This window comes from Sylvia atricapilla, chromosome 5 (genome assembly GCF_009819655.1).
Source record: "Sylvia atricapilla isolate bSylAtr1 chromosome 5, bSylAtr1.pri, whole genome shotgun sequence".
NCBI lineage: Eukaryota > Metazoa > Chordata > Aves > Passeriformes > Sylviidae > Sylvia > Sylvia atricapilla.
The window spans coordinates 58966981-58987267 of NC_089144.1; the positions used below are offsets into that span (position 1 = coordinate 58966981).

At 46.5% G+C, this 20287-nt stretch overlaps 1 protein-coding gene across 1 annotated transcript; it reads left to right on the top strand.

Annotated features, from left to right (window-relative positions):
- Positions 1 to 953: 953 nt before the first annotated feature.
- TM7SF3 (transmembrane 7 superfamily member 3) lies at positions 954 to 19176 on the top strand. The gene is made up of 12 exons (XM_066319654.1): positions 954 to 1043; positions 7155 to 7309; positions 9108 to 9258; positions 10378 to 10498; positions 11249 to 11420; positions 11723 to 11900; positions 13144 to 13230; positions 13661 to 13741; positions 14469 to 14621; positions 15735 to 15832; positions 16402 to 16564; positions 17031 to 19176. The coding sequence occupies exons 1-12, from the start codon at positions 974 to 976 to the stop codon at positions 17291 to 17293; spliced, it is 1692 nt and encodes a 563-aa protein (XP_066175751.1). The 5' UTR covers positions 954 to 973; the 3' UTR covers positions 17294 to 19176.
- The last annotated feature ends 1111 nt before the right edge of the window (positions 19177 to 20287 follow it).

The window sequence follows — 20287 nt, forward strand, 5'->3', positions numbered from 1 at the left end:
ATCAAAAATATGAGGGAATGAGAGGTGACCCACAGTATAAAAAGGTTAATTTTAGACCATTTTATTTGGGGGGGGGGACGGGACAAGAGACCAAGTCCTGCTCTGTATCCCACGGTATAAATATTAAAATTGCTGCTATGTTTAATTTTGTTTGGAGGGGTTTGTTTTTGTGGTTTTTTGTTTGTTTGGATTGAGGATTAAGCAGCACACTCATTTATAACAACTCCAGCCCCGATCCGAGCAGGGAAAAGCAGAGTGTAGTGTCCCCGACACGCCAAATCAGAGCCAGCATCCGGCCTCGGAGCCCAGCGTTGGAAAATAAATGCCATTTGTGCCAGTCGCTTTGTGCCCGTCTTTCTTATCTCTGACAGCTGAATACAATGCCTGCTTTCTCCCAGGTTAACCTTAGAGATCATCTCTTTCCAATTCCCTGCTATTCTACTATCCCATCTTGCTCCAAGCCAAATCCCATCTGGCCCTGGACACTTCCAGGGATAAGGCAGCCACAGCTTCCCTGTGCCAGGGCGTCACCATCCTCACAGGGAAAAAAATTCTTCCTAATATCCAATCTAAACCTCGTCTCTGTCAGTTTGAAGCCATTTCTCTTATCCTGTCACTACACGCCTTTGTAAATAACCACTCTGTAGCCTTGTCACTGACGCTGTGGGTGCAGCAACGATACAAACTAATCCCTCCGAAATGTTTTCCCGGCTGCACGGTTGGCCGAGGATTTTGTTTGCCCGAGCCCTTAAGCTGGGAGGCGGGGTCTCTCCACGCTCCAAAGTTAAAGCCCAAGCCCCAAACTGCCGGTGCAAACCTCGCGGCGCATTTTTGGGAGTCGGCGGCTGTCCCCGCGGCCAATCGCCTCCCCGGGGCGCTCCCTTCCCGGCCGGGCCCCGCCCCGGCGGCCGCCCCGCCCCGGCTGCGCGGCGCTTCCCGGCCTGGGCCCGCTGCCCCGGCTCCCGGCCGCGCTATGCGGGTCTCTCCGGGCTCCGCGCTGCTCCTGCTGCTCCTGGGGCTCCTGCGCCACGGCGTAGCCGCAGGTGAGGCGGTGCGAGGCGGGGCGGGGGGCGTGCGGCTGTGGCCGCCATTGAGGGCCGGAGGAGCCCGGCTCGTAGCGGGGCCGCGGGGCTGTGCCCGGGGAATGTCCGGCGGCGGAGCCTTCGGGTGTCCCCGGGGCTGTCTCCCGCTGTCCGGGGGGCTGTCTCCCGCTGTCCGGGGGGCGATTCGCCGCTGTATGGAGGGCGATTCGCCGCTGTCCGGGGGGCGATTCGCCGCTGTCCGGGGGGCGATTCGCTCCTGTATGGAGGGCGATTTGCCGCTGTCCGGACGGATGGGCCGGAGTGCGGAGCAAAGCTGCCTGCGGCGCTGCAGAAGCGCTGTGTGTATTCACGGTTATCTTAATCTTTCATGGGGACAAGGAGATACACCCTCTTCTTTTTCCTCCCTCTCCTTCCCTGTCCGCTATTTTTTTTTTTAATTTTAAATTTTTTTATTTACACCTTATTGCTATGAACGCCCTAATTTTAGCTGTTTCATGGGTAATTCGGAATCATTTTAACCCGCGCAGTTGCGGGGATGCGGTACAGCTGATGCGGCTGGTGTAGGGCTGTATTCCCCGTGCAGAAACAAGGTGGCATTCGCTGCCTATAGGCATGAGCTTACATGACAAAGGGAGCATGGTTAAAAGGAGGTTTGTGTTCTTTTGCTTGGTTTTTTTTCTCCCCGACCATGTACAGGTGATCCTGGGTTCCCACCACCCTAGTGGATAGTGGGATGAAAACCACTGCCGCTATTAAACTAGGGAAAGGAGCAAAACCTATAATTTGCAGCTTGATTCGTAAGCTTACTTGTTGCCCGTACTGATGTAATCTGACTTTATTTGGCATGGGCTTTTTTTTTTTTTTTTTTTTTTTTGTAATTTCACTGCGTTCCTTGCATGTGACTAAAATAGGAGTTCAGAGTTAAGTGTGCTATAATAAGTATAGTTTGGGAAGATTTACAGTCACTTTTTTTTTTTTTCTGGTTAAACTCTTATCTGTTCAAATAAAGGAAAAAATAAAGTTTCCTCTCACAGATAATTCAGAGATAAGCAAGCAGTCCTTCGTATTAGGGCTGATATAAGCCTCCTTCTCTTAGTTTTGCTTTACTTTTACACTTGCTTCTAAGCATATAATTATAGAATGGTTTGAGACCTTAAAGCTCATCTCATTTCAACCCCTCTTCTGTAGACAGAGACACCTTCCACTAGACCAGGTTGCTCAATGCCCCACCCAGCCTGGCCTTGAATGAATGAAGCTTAATTGTCCCGAAGGAGACTCGTGGGATACTTTGCAGGACAGCATTTGGAACCAGTTCCAGGTGTGGAAGGCTTCTCTGCCCAAGTCTCATGCCCAGAATCTAATGGAGAGCCAAGTATTCCCTGCTTCTTGCAGAACCGAAAAGCTTTGGCTGGGCACCTGATGGTGGCAAGCAGGTGTGAGAATGAAGGGGATCTTAGACCTTAATGTTTATCTTAAAGGATGCTAACAGTCAGTCTGTCTCCTGGACTTGATGAAAATGGGTCATGTGTTGAGTAATTTTTTTACAATATGTAAAAAGGCAAAGCAATTATGAGACTAAGCAAACTGCTTTGCCTTGAAGGAACCTGTTGCTGTTTTTCCTTGCACGATTGAGGGTGGAGGGGGAAAGTATTTCCCTCGTGAAAAGCTAATAAGCTATGTAATTTGTGTACCAGAGTCTAGCTGATCATTAGGGCCCTTAAACAAGGCCCTTGCTTAATGGTTCACTGGTTTGAAATCCTTTTGTGGTTATTCAGTTGTGGACACCCACTTTGCAGGGGTGGGCTCTGCTGACTCCTCATCCTTGACGATCCTGCTCCATTCTGAAAGTCCTGATTAGTAAAATCTTTGTATGATTGCCTGTGTTACCTCTCTGGGCTTCTGATGGGCTGCAGCTCCTCAAACTTGGTCCTTGTGCAGAAGTGATTTATGCATTGTGTTTGTTGCCTTCCAGTGAGCTCTGTCATCCTGAGGAGTAGTGCTACTGGCTGTGGTTGTTACATCCAAACCAGGCTGTTTAGTTTTGAAAAAACTAAAGTGAATTTATAGTGTAATCGGGACTGAGCAGTGCTTTTGTAAAGGGAGCTTATCTGGGTGAAAGGTGTTTGTGCCAGCTGTTTAGTCTATGCAGAGATGATACTTTGTAATAAGAAGTTCACACATAACTCTTCCCTCACTTTTCAGGCTGTAAAGACCTCTAGCCTGGTGAACAGAGTAGTCCTCTGGGATGGGAATGGTGCAGACCGTGGCAAGCCACATTCTGTGGTGTCATCTGCTTTAAGCATCCAACTGCTCTAAGCATGAGCATCAGTACACAAAGTTCAGAAGCTTTCAGAAATGGTCCTGCTTCTTTCGGGGGTGGGGGGAGGTGCTGTATTTTTGGGGGGTTCAGTAGTGTGGGAAGACAGAGACCTTGTTGCTGGACTCTCCGATCATCCGTGTCTGCGTGGCCTTACGAGGTCTGATAGGATATGGCTGCAGGCTTTATTCTGTTAAGTAACTGTATGCTAATATTTTTCTTTCTCAAACTGGTTGTCAGTCTGAGCTTGCACTTCACCTTCATTAAATGTCTTCATGTGACTACTTGTTATACTCCCTGCACTGGAAAGTTCTCCTTAGCTCCTGGAGCCTGCTTACATCAGGGTGTTCTGCATATCCACTGTAGAAATGTGTTTTCTTTTACTGCACAGAACCTCTTTGAGGGAAGCATAATGTTTGAGCATGGCTCTGTAGGTAAAGACTGTTCTCTATGGCAGTGGCATTTCTTCAGTTGTGTGAGGTGTAATCAAGAACCCTGTGTGGTTAACTGCTCCGTGGTGGTGGGGAGTGACTCTTGGCTATTGGAGCTGGAAATGTGGTTTACTCAAAGCCTCAGAGGAGCCGAGAGCTTGGCACTGAATCAGCACAATGGAAACAGTTCAAGCTGGGTGTTGCCTGTTGGGGAAACTCTGTGTCACAGGGAAGGGATAACAAATGCAGAGGTTCTGGAATTGATTGACTTGTTGTTTAGAGTTAGGAATAAGGACTTTTGATCTCAGAAGAGCTCCAGGAGGTTCTATTTCTTTGGTGTCTTTACTGGTTCTGCCCTTGATGTAAGAGAAAAAATGTGTGGGGTGACAGAGTGGGCTGTTTCCTCTGTTCACCAGTTCTGTATGCAGGACTGTCGCTACTCTGTGCTGGTGCTGCATGTTGAGCAATACATGCTCAGTGCTCCATCTCTGCTCTGCTGCTGCTTGGTTTCAGCAATGCTGACTTCCTTTGAGCATCTGTTCAGTTGATAAACTCTGTAATAGTTTGGGTTCCTCTCATGTATCTAACCCAAAATTACTCTGATGTGCAGTGACTGTTACAGTTCTTCCTCCAGAGCAAGGAAGAGAGCCTGGCACCTTAGAGTGCTTCTAGACCTTCACTGGTGAAAGCAATGTAACTAGCTGGGATGCCTGGATTTTGCTCCTGTCTCTGTTGCTGACTTGCTGGATCAACTCTCTCAGTTGTGACGTGGTGTTAACTGTGCTGCTGACCCTGCAGACTTGTCTGGTGGGCTACCTCCAGGCAGATCAAGCTTGCCCAAAAGAGAAGGTTGCATGCTGTGGCCAGCACTGTGTGGTCATTGAGGTCTCTGTATCTGCTTTCAAAGGATGTTTGACAAGACTGATCTCTCTGTGGCTCAGGGAGTCCAATACTTGTCTGGGATTGGAACCAGAGAAGTGATAGCAAAAGGCCTGGTGAATTGTGAGTTGGTTAATTTAATCAATTAGTCTTGCTCACCATCTTCCCTTTCTGTCTTAGTGCACCAGGAGTGACTTGTTCAAATGACAGAGATGGAGAAGCTGGAAGGGTGCTGTGGTCTGTGGCCTTGGAGCCATTCTTTTTCAAAGACTTCTTAGAAGGTTCTGTTGCTCTGCAGTGCTCATCATCTTTTGGGCCTGGCTGGAAGTGTGGTTCAAGGAGTCTGTGAACAGCAAGCTGAACAATACTTGTGTGATGGGTGTAGGTGTTCTTGTTCTTCACCCTGAGCCTCTGCTCTTGTGCCCAGATTTTGGGGTAATGTGTGTCATGCACTGTTCTCAGAGCAGTTATGCAAACAGTAAAGCAATATAGAACAATTCTTAATTCACCACGCTAATTAAACTTGAGAGAGTGCCTCTGACATTTAGAGTCCCATGATCACGCTGAAGCAGTGGCTGTGTCTTGCTGACGAATCTGTCCTATTTGTGCAGAGGCCCCTGGGTATGGGTACAGAGTGGAGGTGAGAAAAAAGGCGGAGCAATGCAGTTTTTTCCCCCTTGATGTAGATCACACAGAGCATGTGTATGGTTTCAGTTTTTTTCTTAAAAGAGCATCTAAATGTGAATGTCTTGCGGTTCAGGAAGCTCTGCTGTAGGTTTTAAAGATCAAAGAAAAATATTTTTCCTGTATTCTAAGCTTTCACTGTAAATTTCTGAGTGTTTAGACATATAGTCTGTGCCTTCTGAATGCCTTTCTTTAGCATTCATACTGCTACTTGCATTTCTGGTAGAACATGAGGTAGTGAGGAAAGATCTGAGGATATCTGAATTCTGCTCAAGGGACTCTGAAGAAGTCAGGAGCTGAAGGATACACAAAGTTTCTTTTGTTTCTTTTGCTTTTATTTTACATTAATTACTGTGTGAACATTTGGTGTAGAAACTCCTACCTTAACACAAACTGCAGATGGCAGAGCAGAAAAATGGAGAATCTTTCCTCCCAAGTGGTTTATGACACTTCCCCCCCCCCCCCCCAGTATTTTAGCCGAGATTTTATTTGTGATGCTGTACTGGTATTAATTGAATTTTGGGAGTGAGCCTGTAAGGGTTGGAGTTCCTTCTCTCACTGTGTAATGAGTGGAGGAGGCATGAGGGTGGGAGCTCCCCTCTGTTTATATATCAAGGGGCAAAGAAACTGGCCAGTGATGCCAGTTCTTGGCAGGAGAGAGAGAGAAAGTAACAGGAAAGGAGTTAGAGAGTACTGGGTATATTTTCAGGTGAGAAAACTGTCCCTTCCCTTGTGCATGGGTAATCAGCAAGTGTCCCTCAGATGGTGCTGCTGGTGACTCTGTGTTAGGCAACTTGGCAGAGCCAACCCTTTCCACCAGAGGCAACTTCATTGAGGAAGTGTGTGTGTGTGTTTAGGCTTGATAAGTTTTAGGTCTGTTTGGGTACAGAGGCAGGCAGAGGAATTCAGGGAAAAGCCTGGAAGGCATTGTGCAGTCCGGTTGCCACTACCAACCACACAGAGCATCTTGTGGCTTCTGTGTGGTTGCTTCACTTTCCTCCTTTGGCATCCCCTGTCCCTGCAGAACCCAGCACAGGGACAAGTCAGGCTTGCTTGCAGGACTTGAATGGCGAGCCAAAGCTGATTCTCAAAGATCTTATATCCTAGGTCATGTGGTTCTCTTTAAATTAAAATGACAGTGCATCATGGGGTTATGCTCATTGTAAGAAGAAGTGATCTAGGTTGTGTCTAGGAAAAATTAGTCAGAGTTTTAGGTCTAGAGATGGGGATGCAGCAGTCCTCATGATTAAAAACTGGCAGCAAATAACGTGGAATAGCTGATGAAAGTGGGTAAATATATGTACGTAAACTACAGATTTGACTCTGTCTTCTGGAATTTGACTCCAATTCCCATGATATGTAGGAATTCACCTGGAAAGTCTGGTGGATATTGTGAAAGTTGGCTGCTGATGCAAACATCCCCGCCTGTATCTGCCAAAATCAGGCTGTCCTCAGTATCTTCTTACTGACTTTTTGGAGTGTAGCTGGCTGGTTGGCTGAGCTGGTGAGCTCAGCTGTATCAAATCCTGCCTCCTGGCAGGAAGCTCTGTCCCTGTGCTCAGGTGAGTGGCAGGCTGCAGGGCAGGTACCCTAGCTGTGCCTGTGTCTGCAGGTGCAGCTCTGTGTGCAGCAGTCTCTGAAAGCTCGGTACAGCTCACAGGATGAGAGCAGCACAAAGCAACATCCTGCTCTGCTCCCAGCTGACTAATACTAAGCTACTGGAAACTTCCAGGCTTCCCCGGTAATTGCTTCCCTCTGGACCAAAAAAACCCCCTGTATCTTCCTTTTTCTGTAATGCAGGTCTTCTTGAACTCTCCTTGGGAAAATTCAGAAATGTGCTACTTAACCAGACCAATCCAGTGGAAGCTGTAATCAGGAACATCGCCAGCAACGTGACTGTGGTTATTTTTCAAGTGCATGCCCAGCAGAGTGATGTGGTGATATCCTTTGATAAGGTAAGAGTGTCACTTCTGTTAAGTACTGCCTCTCTTTCAACAAAGGACTTGGCTCTGGTACATGTAGAACTAATAAATAAATGAGTGTCTTTTACCTGCTTGGCTTTTAGACAGTGTTACTGTAGCTTCAGAAATCTTTTCTTGTCCTTATATGCCATAGCTGCTATTTTGAAAGACTGAATGCTAAGGGCACGTTAGAGCTGGTTTGAAAATGTTTCAAGGCTCTTTATTTGGTGGAAGTGGTGCTTTTGTCATGTGGCTCTACTGTCCATCAGCATGTCCTGTTAAAACCAGATCTGTGTGTTTGCCAGATGCCTCACACACGATCACTTTGGGATGTTTAGTTGTCTGCTGTTCCCATGGCTTGGATCTAAGCACTGCAGATATGATGTGCTGTGATCCCAGCTCCTTGTCCTGAATCTAATTCTCCTTTGGTAACACAGGAAGAAATTCTATGCTGCTACTTCTAGATTATGCAATAAAAACATTCCTGTTGCTATACTCTGCATCCCAGTAATGATGGGAGAAAATGAGCTTAATCTAAAATATTGATTTTTGTCGTCGTGGTGCTGGGAGGCTCTCACTGGTATTTGAACAGAGCATGGGCTAAGCTGAGGGTGGTAGATGGAGGTCTAACAGCTGCAGTCCAGTTCCCCTCTCTCCACCAGCATCTTTGAAATCAGAATATGTTGAGTGCCAAGATGTATCCTGGGAAGCTTAGAAGATGAATGACCTGTAACACAAGTCACCCAGCTCAGCCATCCTTGTACTGGTGAAACAGCCAGGATTACAGGGCTGAGGCATTACTGCTAGACCTGTTCAGTCTTTGCTTGCCATTGGTAGAATCCTCTGCTGCCAGTTCAGATTCCCTTTGCATTCATGGGCCTTACCAGGCCAAGGGTAGTGATGCATAAATGCAGCTGCTCTGCTTTTAGGGCTGGCCTGCCTCAGGAAATATGAAGTTGAGCCAGACTTTGAAGTCTTCCAGGTCCAATGTGCTTCCTTACAGTGTTGCCTGGGGTAACTGTGGCTGCCTTGGCCAAAGGCACTTTCTATGCTGAAAATGTGGCTGCAGGTTGTTCAAGCTGTGAGACTGTGATACTGTCATTGCTGCCTAATCTTTTCTCAAGAGCCCTGGTTCTGGAAGGGATGGTGGTGTTGGGGATTGGGTCAGTAACTGGTCTGGCCCCAAAAACATCTGGCATTGCTAGAGTTAAGGCAGCTGTCAGACAATCATCTCTGTTCTGGTGGAGATAGGAAAGGTGCTCCTGTATGTTGGTTCCCAGAACACTGCCTTGCTGCCATCTCACAACATTTTGTGAGGGATGTTTCAGTCCTTTTACATTTTTACTAGTCAATCCATTGCCAGGTCTACTAGCTAGATTTCTCTGCTACTTGCTTGTGATCATCAGCTCTTTAGGAGTACCACAACTTGTCACTTGGATTTTGAGCCTGAGCCAGGCAGTGTGTGCTGTCAGAACTCCCTTTTTTCACCAGCTAGGGATGCCATCCAGGGGAACCTTTACAGGGTTGAGAAGTGGGCCTATGCAGACCTCATATAGTTCAGCAAAGCCAAGTCCAAGGTCCTGCACGTGGAGCTGGGCAATTCCAAACACGAATACATTTTGGGCAGAGCCTGATCTGTTGTAACTGGCACTGATGTGTGTGTGTGCCTAGCAGGTTTGTGGCAGGAAGGAAAGGGCTCTTTAGATATTATCAAAATACAGAAATATGATCAAACTGTGATAGAAATCTTCTCAAGAAGAACTCCTTGTGTCTATGATTTGTTTCTGTGCAGACTCCATCGGTGAACAGCTCAGGAGTTGGGGTGGACAGAGGGCTGGTGTCCGTCCTTCGGCCCGAGCAGACCGTGTGTACGTGGTACGTGCGTGCCCTGGATGCTGCCCAGGTGCTCAGCACTGCCATCTCCATTCCCTACATGGAGAAAGGTACGTGCTCAGGGCATGCCGGCTCTGCTCTGCTCAGCCGAGTCGTCTGTGGCATGAAGTGTTGACCTTTCAGTCTTACATGGTGGAAATCTGATGGTGATACTGGAAATTCATTTGAAATGGGCTGAAAAAGGTTTTATTGTCACTGCTGAATTGTGAGTTGTCTATAGGATGTACTCCAAGGTCTTGTCATGACTGAAGCCTCTGAATAGAACACTGCTGCATGTGATCATGGAATCACAAATCTGTTTGGGTTGGAAGGGGACCATAAAGCCCATCCAGTTCCAACAGTCTGCCGTAGGAGGGACACCTTCCACTACCCCAAGTGGCTCAGAGCCCCATCCAGCCTGGCCTTGGACACTTCCAGGGATCTAGGGACAGCCACAGCTTCTCTGAGCAATCTGTGCCAGGGCCACACCACCTTCACAGGGAAGAATTTCTTCCTCATATCCAATCTAAATCTACCCTCCTTCAGCTTAAAGCCATTCCCCCTTGTCCTGTCACTCCAGGCCCTAGTAAAAATTCCCTCTCCAGCTTTCTTGTAGGCTCCCTTCAGGTATAGGGAGGCTGCTGGAAAGGTCTCCCCAGAGCCTTCTCCAGGCTGAACAATCCCTACTCTGAGCCTTTGCTCACAGCAGAGGTGCCCATCCCTCTAGTCATCTCCATGGTCCTCCTTTGGACTAACTCCAGCACATCCTTCTTGTGTTGGGGTGGGGTCTTGCCAGAGCAGGCCAGAGAGGCAGAACCCCCCTCCCTGGCCCTGCTGCCCACTCCTCTTTGCATGTAGGATGCTGGTGGCTGGCTGGGCTGTGAGCACATGTTGCTGGGTTGTTTCAAGCTTCTCTTCAGCCAACATCCCCAAAGTGCTTCTCCTCAGGGCTGCCCTCAATCCATTCTCACCCAGCCTGTGTTTGTGCTTGGGATTGCCCTGACTCATGTGCAGTCCCTTACAGGAGCTTTCATTCCAACACCTCAGTCACTGGAGTCTCTCGTGTGTGGGGGCCTGTCACAGGCTGCAGTGAAACGCTTTTGCTGTCTGCAGTGCCAGCACCTTTCTGTGCTCAGCAAGTGTGTAATGCCTGCAAGTGCATAACTGCAGTTATCGTCTCTGTGTTCTAGATCCTATTCCTGGAGGCTGCAATCTAGAATTTGACTTGGAAGTGGATCCAAACATTTACCTGGACTACACGTTGGTTGATATACACATCAAGTTTGCCCCTGCAAACCTGGGATATACCAGGTGTGTGGAAAACCTCAGTGCACTGAGGGAGACCTTTTGTCCTGTGTTTGGCCAAAAGGCTAAAATAAGCCGCTGCTGTAACAGCTGAACCATCCAGATTCTGGCAGGAATCTTGGTTGCTGCAACAAATGTAAATGGGGACAGGGAGGAGGGGAAGAGGTACTGCATGAGAGAGATAAAAGTTGAGAGTTACATCTTGTGGGGGAGGTTATGCAACTTCAGAAATGTAAGCAGTCAGTAAATACTGGATCTTTCCATTCCTTGTAACAGCTTAATTTGTTTGAGGAGCTGTTGTATGTTATAGCCAGTTTTATTTCTTTACTAGTACTAAAGCATGATAATGACCCAGAGTTTTGTTTAACTTAAGACTTCAAGTTAAAAGACATTATTTCCTGAATGGTGCCTGGTGTCACAAGCGATAGGCAGGGAATGAGGAATACTGTGTTCAGAACTGCATGGAAAGACAAACAGTAATGTTGTGGTCCTTGGCTGTTGTGGGCTCTTGGAATTCTTGTTCTGCCAATTCATAGGAAGCCTCTGTAAGTGTGGAGGCAGGTACCAGCACAGACACCACCTGTGCCAGGGTGGTTCTGTGTGATGCTGCTGTGCCCTGTGCTCACAAACACAGTCCAGCTTTGAGTTAGCTGCTGGTGTGCACCTCTAAAGAGTAGAGGCAGACCCTGTGGACAGGTAACTGCTGAAACTGATGTTGAGGTCTGGGGCACGTGGCTGATGTGTTTCCCATTGCAGGGGAGCCAACCCCCCGTCCTGTGATGCAGGGACTGGTCAGAGCTCCCGGTGGCGGCTGCGCTACGACGTGTACCAGTATTTCCTGCCCGAGAACGACCTGTCCGAGATGGTGCTCGTCAGCCACATACGGAAAATGTCTGCGGTGCACAGTATCAAAGCCAATGGCGTCAAGGTGAGCACGAAGCACTGGCTACCAGCCATGTGGTGCTCTCTTCTTTTCTCCTACCCTGTGCTTATCTTCCTGAAGGGGAGACATAAGGAGGCGCCCTGGCCCTGCTTGGGGGTGGAATGGCAGCATTGCCTGTCTTGGAGGCCAGACCTGGGTCAACAGGCTGGTAGGAAGCCTCAACTGTGCCCTCAGGCAGGGAGGAGCAAAACAGGAGTGGGAGAATCTTCTCCCCTGACAGAACACAGTAGTGCTGGAGGGAAGAGTTCCGTCCTGTGAGCCTTTAACACAGGTACTTACTTTTCCAGATGCTTACGCTGACTGCTGATGACAAAACCAATGTCTACTTCTCATCACTTCCTGGGCAAGGTGTGATCTACAATGTCATAGTGTGGGATCCTCTTTGGAACACTTCTGCTGCTTACATACCTGTGCACACATATGCCTGCAGCTTTGCTGACCTGGTAGATAACTGCTCTTCCATCAGTAAGTTGGGAATTGTATGTCCTTGCCAACTCCTCTGTAGCTTGTTGTGCTCCAACGTGCTGAATGTGCTTTAAGATTATTTTACCAATGTGTGCAGGAGATCTTCGTTTTACACTGTGTATATTTTGTTACTTTATGGTAAAGTCTGCTTCTTGCTTCATGAGAAGGTCTGGAATGATGAAGTAAGACTAAGAACCATTAGCAATTAAAGGTTTAGCTTAATGGAGGTTTAATATGTGGCTTGCAACTCTGAGCTCTGTAGTCCCACCCCAGCTTTGTCCACTTCAACGGGATACATAATTTTAAATAATTTGTAAGACTGTGGATGCTGGATGTGAAGCTGAGGTAATAAAACACAGACTAGATTAAGCTCCAGCCAGATTCTTCTAACTGTGCTGGTGCTAACAGGAATTAGTAACCTGCAGGTAATTTGAAAGAATGAAGATATGGCAGCAGTAGTGGAATGACTACCAAGTCATGCTGCTTTGTGTGAAGCTATATAATGATGGAACTTGAGCAGAAACAGAGCAAAGCTGTCACTGCCCGTATGAAAGCAGAAGGGACACGAGTAATTGGTAAAATTTGGTTCATAGAGTAAGATTTGTTCTCATTATTTTCTTATATACTGTAACACAAGTGACTGTTGTCAAATTCAGTCTTGTCCCGTGACAGCGTGAGACAAATTATCTAGGCTAAACCTCTCTAATTCAGGGCACATGGAAAATATGGTTTCCTCCTGCAAATAGCTTAAATATAGGTAAGAAATTAGCATAGAAGACAGAGGTGAGCCATAATGGGATGCTGGTGATCATTTTTGTTACATGGCAAATGTATGAGAGGGAGACAAATGGTGAAGGCTGCAGTGATTAAGCCTATAGTTGCTGCCTGGGTTACTAATCCCCATAGCACTGATTTTTATAGATGACAGGATGTCTCTTTTTTTAAACTTGAGCAGAGAATTTTCAGGACAATCTATATCTATATTAAAAACAAGTTACATCTACTTGCAGAAACTTCTCTTGAATAAGCAGGAAGCTCTTGACTGCTTAATCAGTCTGGGATTATTTCAATGTTCTGTTGAAGATCCTGCCAAGCCAATTGTTAGTTCAGCTGTTGCAGATCTGACAGAGTGGCAGCTCTCAAGTTGTCAGCAAAGTTTGTGACAGCAACTTGACCTTACCTTAATTACTTTGTTGGGACTACTAGGTGGAATGCTCTTCTAAACCTACTTTTCTTCTTGTAGGTAAAGTCTCTACCAAAGTATTCTTCACTGCTTTTGCTGTTCTTGGCCTTTTCACCTGCTTTTTTGGACACAGATTCTGGAAAACAGGTACTGAATATTTCATCTCGTAAGTCTGGTTGGAATTTCATAAATGTTACTCTGTGTAACTTAGAATGGTGGTGTTATTACCAAGATTCACTTGATAGTGATGCTGTGCCAGTTAGGTCCAGTGCTTTGCTTTTATATGCTCTGAGCCTTTAAGCTCAGAGCAGGAAGTTTCTGGGATGCAAAGAACAGAAACCTAGAATTAGGGTGCTGGGCAATATAGCTATAAATATGTAATTTTGGACATATAAATATGTAAACTTGCACTACTATCTGTAGTGCTTGAGGACACCTCTGTTGAGAGCAAAATGTTGTCTGGCTGTCCTTTTGTGAGCTGCTGTGTTCCTTCCCTGTTATAATATGAAGATGTCTGAAGATCCACTGAAGTGGGCTTGGTATGAAGCTTGCTAAATACTTTTTCCTTCTTCTCTAGACTTATTCTTCATGGGCTTCATTGTTGCAGCATTCATCTTCTTTGTTTTCATTACAAGGATTACTAGCCTTAGTTATGATGGTGAGTAGATATATCAAGATGTCCTGTGCTCTTCCCAAATTCTTGTCAGGAACCCTCCAGGTACAATCTCAGTTGTGCTGTTGGCCAGCCACAGGAGGGATAGCAGGATGATGCCTGGGTGCTTGAGCTCTGATTGCCATAATAGCTGAAAATGCAACAGAGTAAGTGTTCCTTCCAGCATCACAGTGATGCAGAATTAATAGTTGGATTTAATTTCAATATCTAATCCAAGGAATATAAGAGGTGTTTGGAAACTCTGGAAATTTGCAACATACTTTCACATACTTTCTTCCTACTTTCACAATGCATGGACCTGTTTCAGATCAAATGCAGGTTTCATTTGTAAAATGGAAGTAGATGGTCTGTGCCCAGCTTGTTAGGCTGTTTAGACAGAATTAGTTCTTTCTGTCTGTCCTACCTCATAGAATTCCTTTATTGGTCCACGAGCAGTAGCTGTAGCCACCTAAACTCCCTGGGAACTCAGGGTACTGATATACATGGTGCCAAGGCCTCCATGCCAGCCCCCATCCCACTTTTTCAGCAGCACATCCCCAGCTGCAGGCTGGCATCTAAGCGAAGTGCATGAAGCACGTTCTGATACTTTTTTTTGTTATGTCATGCAAACTCACTGAAAAAAGCCAAACAAGCATGTAAATAAAGCTGCTGGATGTGTTACTGCAGGAACTGAAGTTTCCTGAATGCTGGAATTTTCTCTTCTCTCTTTCAGTGCGTCTTCTTTTGACCGCAGTGGCTGGAATTATTGGAGGGCTGCTCTTGGTTGTGAGCTGGTGGAGATTTGGCTCTGTCCTGCTCAGCATGTTTGTTATTGGACTTGTGTTGGGATTTCTCTTCTCATCCACAGTCTTCTTTACTCCCCTAGGTAAGCACTGGCATCCTCTGCTTGGTGAGTGCTGTGTTCCTGTGTGCTGCAGGCACACTGCAAGGCTCAGGAGTGAATGACACTCTCTGGTTTGTCTTAGTGGGATGTTGAACTTTCCAGTGCTGGGAGGAACAGAGATGTACCTGAAAGCTTATTTCAGCTGCGCTGTCATTAAAACTACTTGGGGAAAAGGGAACTGATTGTTTTGCAAAGAACTTGGTCACCCTTCCTACTTAAACTGTGTACCATCTCTGTAATACCAGCTCTCCTCCAGGCATGTGCTTGCTCTTTTGTCCTCTGTCCAGAACAAATCCCAGTAGAAAATCTACAGACTAATTTGAAGGCTTCAGGCATAAAGGCCTTAGACAAATTGCTTAAAAGCCAGTAAGCTTGCTGAGCTGGAGTCCCACTGGAACACCAAAGCATCAGCTATACTTCGCAATTTCCAGTCTGAAAACTTCCCTTTTTAAGGTTCCTTGGTTGTGACAGTTTTTCATTCCCCAGTCACCTGTGCTTGACTCAAGCCATGATTTTGTGATAATCCATGCAGTCCCTGGTTGATCTTCATTAAAGTGGAGCAGTGACTCAGCTGGAGGCCAGCTTGTCCCCTCTGATGAATCCACAGGCCTTAGAAGGCAGAGTGAGCAAAGTAGAGTTTGAGTGATTTAATTTTCCTCAAGCCTGGAAGAATTTGTTGCCTGGTGGTGTTGTGATGGCTGCGTTTGCACCATACTCTGTAGTCAGATGCAGAATTTTAGCTTAGAAACCCACAGAGGCAACAGATCAGCTTCTTATTGAGCAGCAGTACTCCTGTACTTTTCATTCTTACCAGGTGAGAAATATACCTTGCCAAAAATCTTTGTTCCATGGACAAGATTTGCTGTTCCAGCAGAGAGCATGGGACCTGTGCTCAACTGGGACAGTTTTTCTGTTCTTGAGTCACTGTTACAATACATCTTAAACAGTCAGAATTTGAACTCAAAAGCTGGGCTTGTCAACAATGTACTCCATGTATTTCTGAATGTACAGAATTTTGGAGGGGGGAAAAGCTGACCCCCAAACACTTGTGAAAAGGAAATGTTTTCCTGACTGTTAAGTGTTGTATCTTGGCAGGAGACTACAGGGTCTTTCGTGACGATGTGGTGTTTTGGGTGACCTTTACTTGTGTGGCCTTGATGATTCCAGTGCTTTTTGTTGGCTGCCCAAGAATTGTAAGTAACTGTGCAGTCACCTCAGAATGAGGGAGAAGAGGGGCAGGAGTCAGACTTTCTAATTCAAAACATTGTCCTATGAGAGATGTACAGGAAACTTAGCACAGCTTTGTGAAGCTCAGGACAGGGCCAGTTGCAGGCAGTTCGTGTTCAGGCCCACTTGTGCTAAATGGTCCATAAGATAAGGAATTACTTGGTGTAGTTTTGCACCCAGCATCCACTAAAACCTGCATTTAGTTGACCTGCTGTCTTATCAGCTTGGCCAGATAACAGATGTGTGCAGCTGATTTATCACAGAAGAACTGATAAAAATTGCAAAATACTTGCCCAAAGAAGCTGTGGCTGCCCCATCCCAGGCAGAGTTCAAGGCCAAGTTGGACAGGGCTTGGAGCAAGCTGGGATAGTGGAAGGTGTCCCTGCCCATGACAGGGCTTGGAACTGGGTGGGCCATTTTAGCTCTATTTCAGTCCAGGCCATTCCATGATTTTATGATTCTACTGTCTTAGGGTGGTGGGAAATCAAAGAGTGTTCATCAGTCTCCTAAAGCTGTGCTTTTTCTCCCCATCTAGCTGAACATCCTGGCTTCTGGAATAGTGGGATCTTACACGGTGATCCTGGCCATTGCTTGTTACGTCTACACAAGCCTTGCTTACATCACCTTAGACCTGCTCAGGAGGGTCCTCAACAATTACTTCAGCAGAGCTTACACCAATGTGCCTTTTCAAAGGAATGGTGAGTCCTCCCAAGACTTTATTCTCCTTTCAAGGAGGAATCACTGCCTCTTTGGTTCTGTGGTGAACAGTGAGTGAGGGCAGGAAGGGGATGGAAGGAGAACACAGTACAGTGTGAGATTTAACATCCACATGAAAAATTCTAGTCCTTCAAAAGCAATACTGGGTAGACTCAAAGGCAGGAACCTTACTGCAGTTGTGACAAAGGCCCTTGTGAAAGGTGCTGCTCAGACTTGGGCTGGCAGCTTGCTGAGGAGTGTGCAGGGTGGGCATTTAAAGGCCTAATACAGGGAAGAGAGTCTTCCCAACTCCCTGTGTAACCTGGCCTCTGCATGGGTCACTCTGGGCATCTGAGGATGTGGGGATGATACTCCATTCCTCTCTGTCAATAAACTAGTTCAGTGTTTGTGCTTGGGAAAGCAAGGAATATTCTGCTTTGGTACAGGAATCTGTTTCTCTTTTTCCAGACTTCATCATCCTGTCAGTGTGGGCAATGCTGGCCCTCAGTGGGGTCACTGTGCAGCTCCGCCGGGAGAGGAGCGAGGTGCCCTTCCCACCACATCCCTATCTCACCTGGAAGAGGGAAAGGGAACGTAGAAGCACCAATGTCTTAGACCCCAGCCATCATATCCCTCCCCTGAGAGAGAGGATCCACAACAAGCTGCTGCATATCAAAGAGTTCTTTCAAAAAGACCAGCCAGCCGGGGAGAGAACTCCATTGCTTCTGTAACTTGCCAAATAACTGGTGGGAATGGAGAGGGAGGATCTGGGAATGGTGAGATGATTACCAGCAACCAGCCAGTGGTGCAGGATTTACCACTGCTAATTTGTCCTGCTGAATAAGAGATTGCTGCTTGCCCAGCTTGGCAGAGCAGTTACCTGTCCAGTACACTACACGCTGTTTGTGACTCCTCTGTGGCACACTCTGCCTGATGCAACCTGCTTGTGTCCAGCTGCAGAATCCTGTACTCATGGCCAGGGACAGGCATTGATCCTGTGGGTTCTACTTTGCTGTTTGGGTACGTGAAATATCAAAGAGGCCTTGGAAAGCAACCTGCTGATTGTTTCCTTGCATGTGGAAATGTCTGCTGAGGCAGTGCCCAACTCCCTCCCAAGGGTGGGCAGCCTATCCACAAGGAGTTCTTCCAGCAGGAACTGAGCATCACCTCCCAGTACAGGTACAAAACATGGCTGCAGACACACTGGTTTCCAAGAAGTGTAACTGAACCTTGCAAGCTGAACTGAGTGACTTGAATTGAAACTGCACTGAGTTAACTGTTCTACGTGTGCACTGTGGGGCTTGGGAACGGGGGCTGATCTGAGACAAGAAGACTTTTTCCTTTGCTTTTGGGTTTTGTAGCAAACTGGTCATCTGGTCTCTGTGCAGAGATGACCACTAAGAGAACACAAACAAGAGGTTTGTCTCCCTGTTTGCTTTCTGAACAGCCTGTGTCTTGTTTCTGCTCTGGTATAGTATCTTTTTTGATGGTGCTGTCATAAAAGAAAAAAGTAAATAAGTTCTTTGTAGCCAATGGCAATTTTTTCTCCCTGGAGTTGGCTGAAACACTAATTATTTATTTTTAATTTTGCCTTTAAGGGGTGAAACCAGCGTTCTGCTAGCAAGATACTGACCAGAAACCTTGCTATCTCTGTTCTTTACCTGTTTGAATTGCATCTGCTCAAAACAGAATGTAGTATAAAAACAGATGAGGGACTAATCTCACGTGGTGGCTTTATGCTCTTCCTTTAAAAAAAACCCCAAGAGCCATTTTCAAAGTGTCAGCTGGAGCAACATGTTTTTGGTTCATCCCGAGGAGAACTGAGGATGTTTTAGCTGTTTGTCCTTTGTGCCCCATCCTGATCTCCAGTGGGGATCTGTCACGCACTGAAGGATGGCTCAAGTCTCACATCCTGTACCTTGACATAGGGTATGGTGACTCTTCTTCCTTCACCCTGTGTCTGAACCTTCAGTGAGGGCAGCCAAGTGCATAGTCCTGCCTGTGTGAGGTGAGTTGGTTCTCATGGAGCCTCCATGAGGGGATTCCCCAGGGGTGGAAGCTTAAGCTGTCAGCCACCACTTTAAATTCTTGGTAGGAGATCTGTAAGAAGCAGCTCTTTCTGAGGAAACTGGCAAAAGAAATTTTTCTGGGGACTTTGTTGGCAGTCAGAACACTGTGGCATAGACAGGAATTAATGACTTTTAAATGGCTTTTCTTTAAGGAGTGAGAGCTCAAAGACAGTGTCTGGAGTGACTGAACCCTTCTGATGTTTAGAGACAAATCCCATCATTGCTTGGAGCTGGACCATCTCCCTCAAACAACAAAGCAAGGCTGAAATCCTGCAGTGTGGGTCTTGTTTCCCTGTGCTGTTGTGTGGCACATGGGGTAGACAAGGAGCTCTTCCCTAGGTCTGTGCCTGTCCTCCCTGCACTGATCCTGAGCTTGTCTCTGCTGTGTGTAATGGCAAGCAGCAAACACTTCTGTGGTATAGAAATGCTCTTAAACATGTTTACCTTGGTGGGTTTTTATAACTGCTGCAATTAACATTGTGCAAGAAACAAGTTTAATTTTCTGTATCTTTTATAATAAAGATGTCTTTTCAATGATGCTTTTACAGTTTAGCCTGTGCCTTTGATCTCGTAGGGAGAGTTTGCTTTGAAAAATTTCTTCTGACCAAGGGCTGAGGTAGGTGGGGGAGCTTGGCTGGCATTGCAGTGACACCCAGAGGCTGAGAGTGTGGTGTGTGCTCTGTGCAGCCACTGAGGGAAGCTCGTGGTCCACAGAGGCTTTTTTGAGCTTTGTCAGATGAAGCTCTAGAGAACAAAGGAATGGTTGTCATCCACTTCTTGCCTGAAAACTGGTCTACAAGATCACGCAGGCATCTTCTAGCAGAAGTGGGCTTTGAACTCTTCTTCTGAGATCCTGACTTGGAGATGGTTTCCTTTTTTTAGTTCTGCCAAGAGACGGTTTGGGAATTTTCTTCCATAATCCCTAAGCCACAGTGAGTAACAGTGGTGATGTTCAGACTACATGAACTGATCCACTGCAGTGTTGAAGGGGTTATTTTCAAGGCTTTTTTTGTGTACCCCTTGCAGTGTAGGGTGAGATCTGTTTAAGGTCTCTTGAAGGTTCCTTCTAGCACAAACTCTTCTATGACTCTGTGATTCCCTTCTGTCCTTGCCTAGAGCTGTCCTTGATCTGGAAAGGCTTCCAAAAAAGAGGGAGCCTTCCAGAGAAAGCAGTAGGCTGCATCTCAAAATTTGCGTTTTTCACTGAGCCTTTGAGCTTTTCACCTCTCTGCCTTCCACCCTGTCAGCAGCTGTAGTCTGCAGTGATCTTGGTAGTGTTTTTTGGGGTGAGCTTTAGTGGAACTTCGGTTCCTGGCTGGTTTATCCAGTGAAGACTCAGCATAAGAAACACCAAGCCTTTGGGTATGCAAGGTAAGTACTGTGTTAGGTTACTGTATCCTGACTCAGTGGTAGGAATCCATTGATACATTGATATATCGAGGTTTATTTGAATTTATCCAGTGTCCATCTGGTTGTCATCCCTTCCCACATCCTGGATTAGTAGGCTCTGGTGTCTGACTTTTCTCTGGAAACAACAGCTCCCATAACACTTCTGTGTGTTCAACAGATGCTTGTTGTTTGTAATATTTATTGTTCTCAGAGCCTGTCTGCTCTAGCCCCCAGCTCCAGGCAGCCAGCTGACTCCTGCTAAGCATG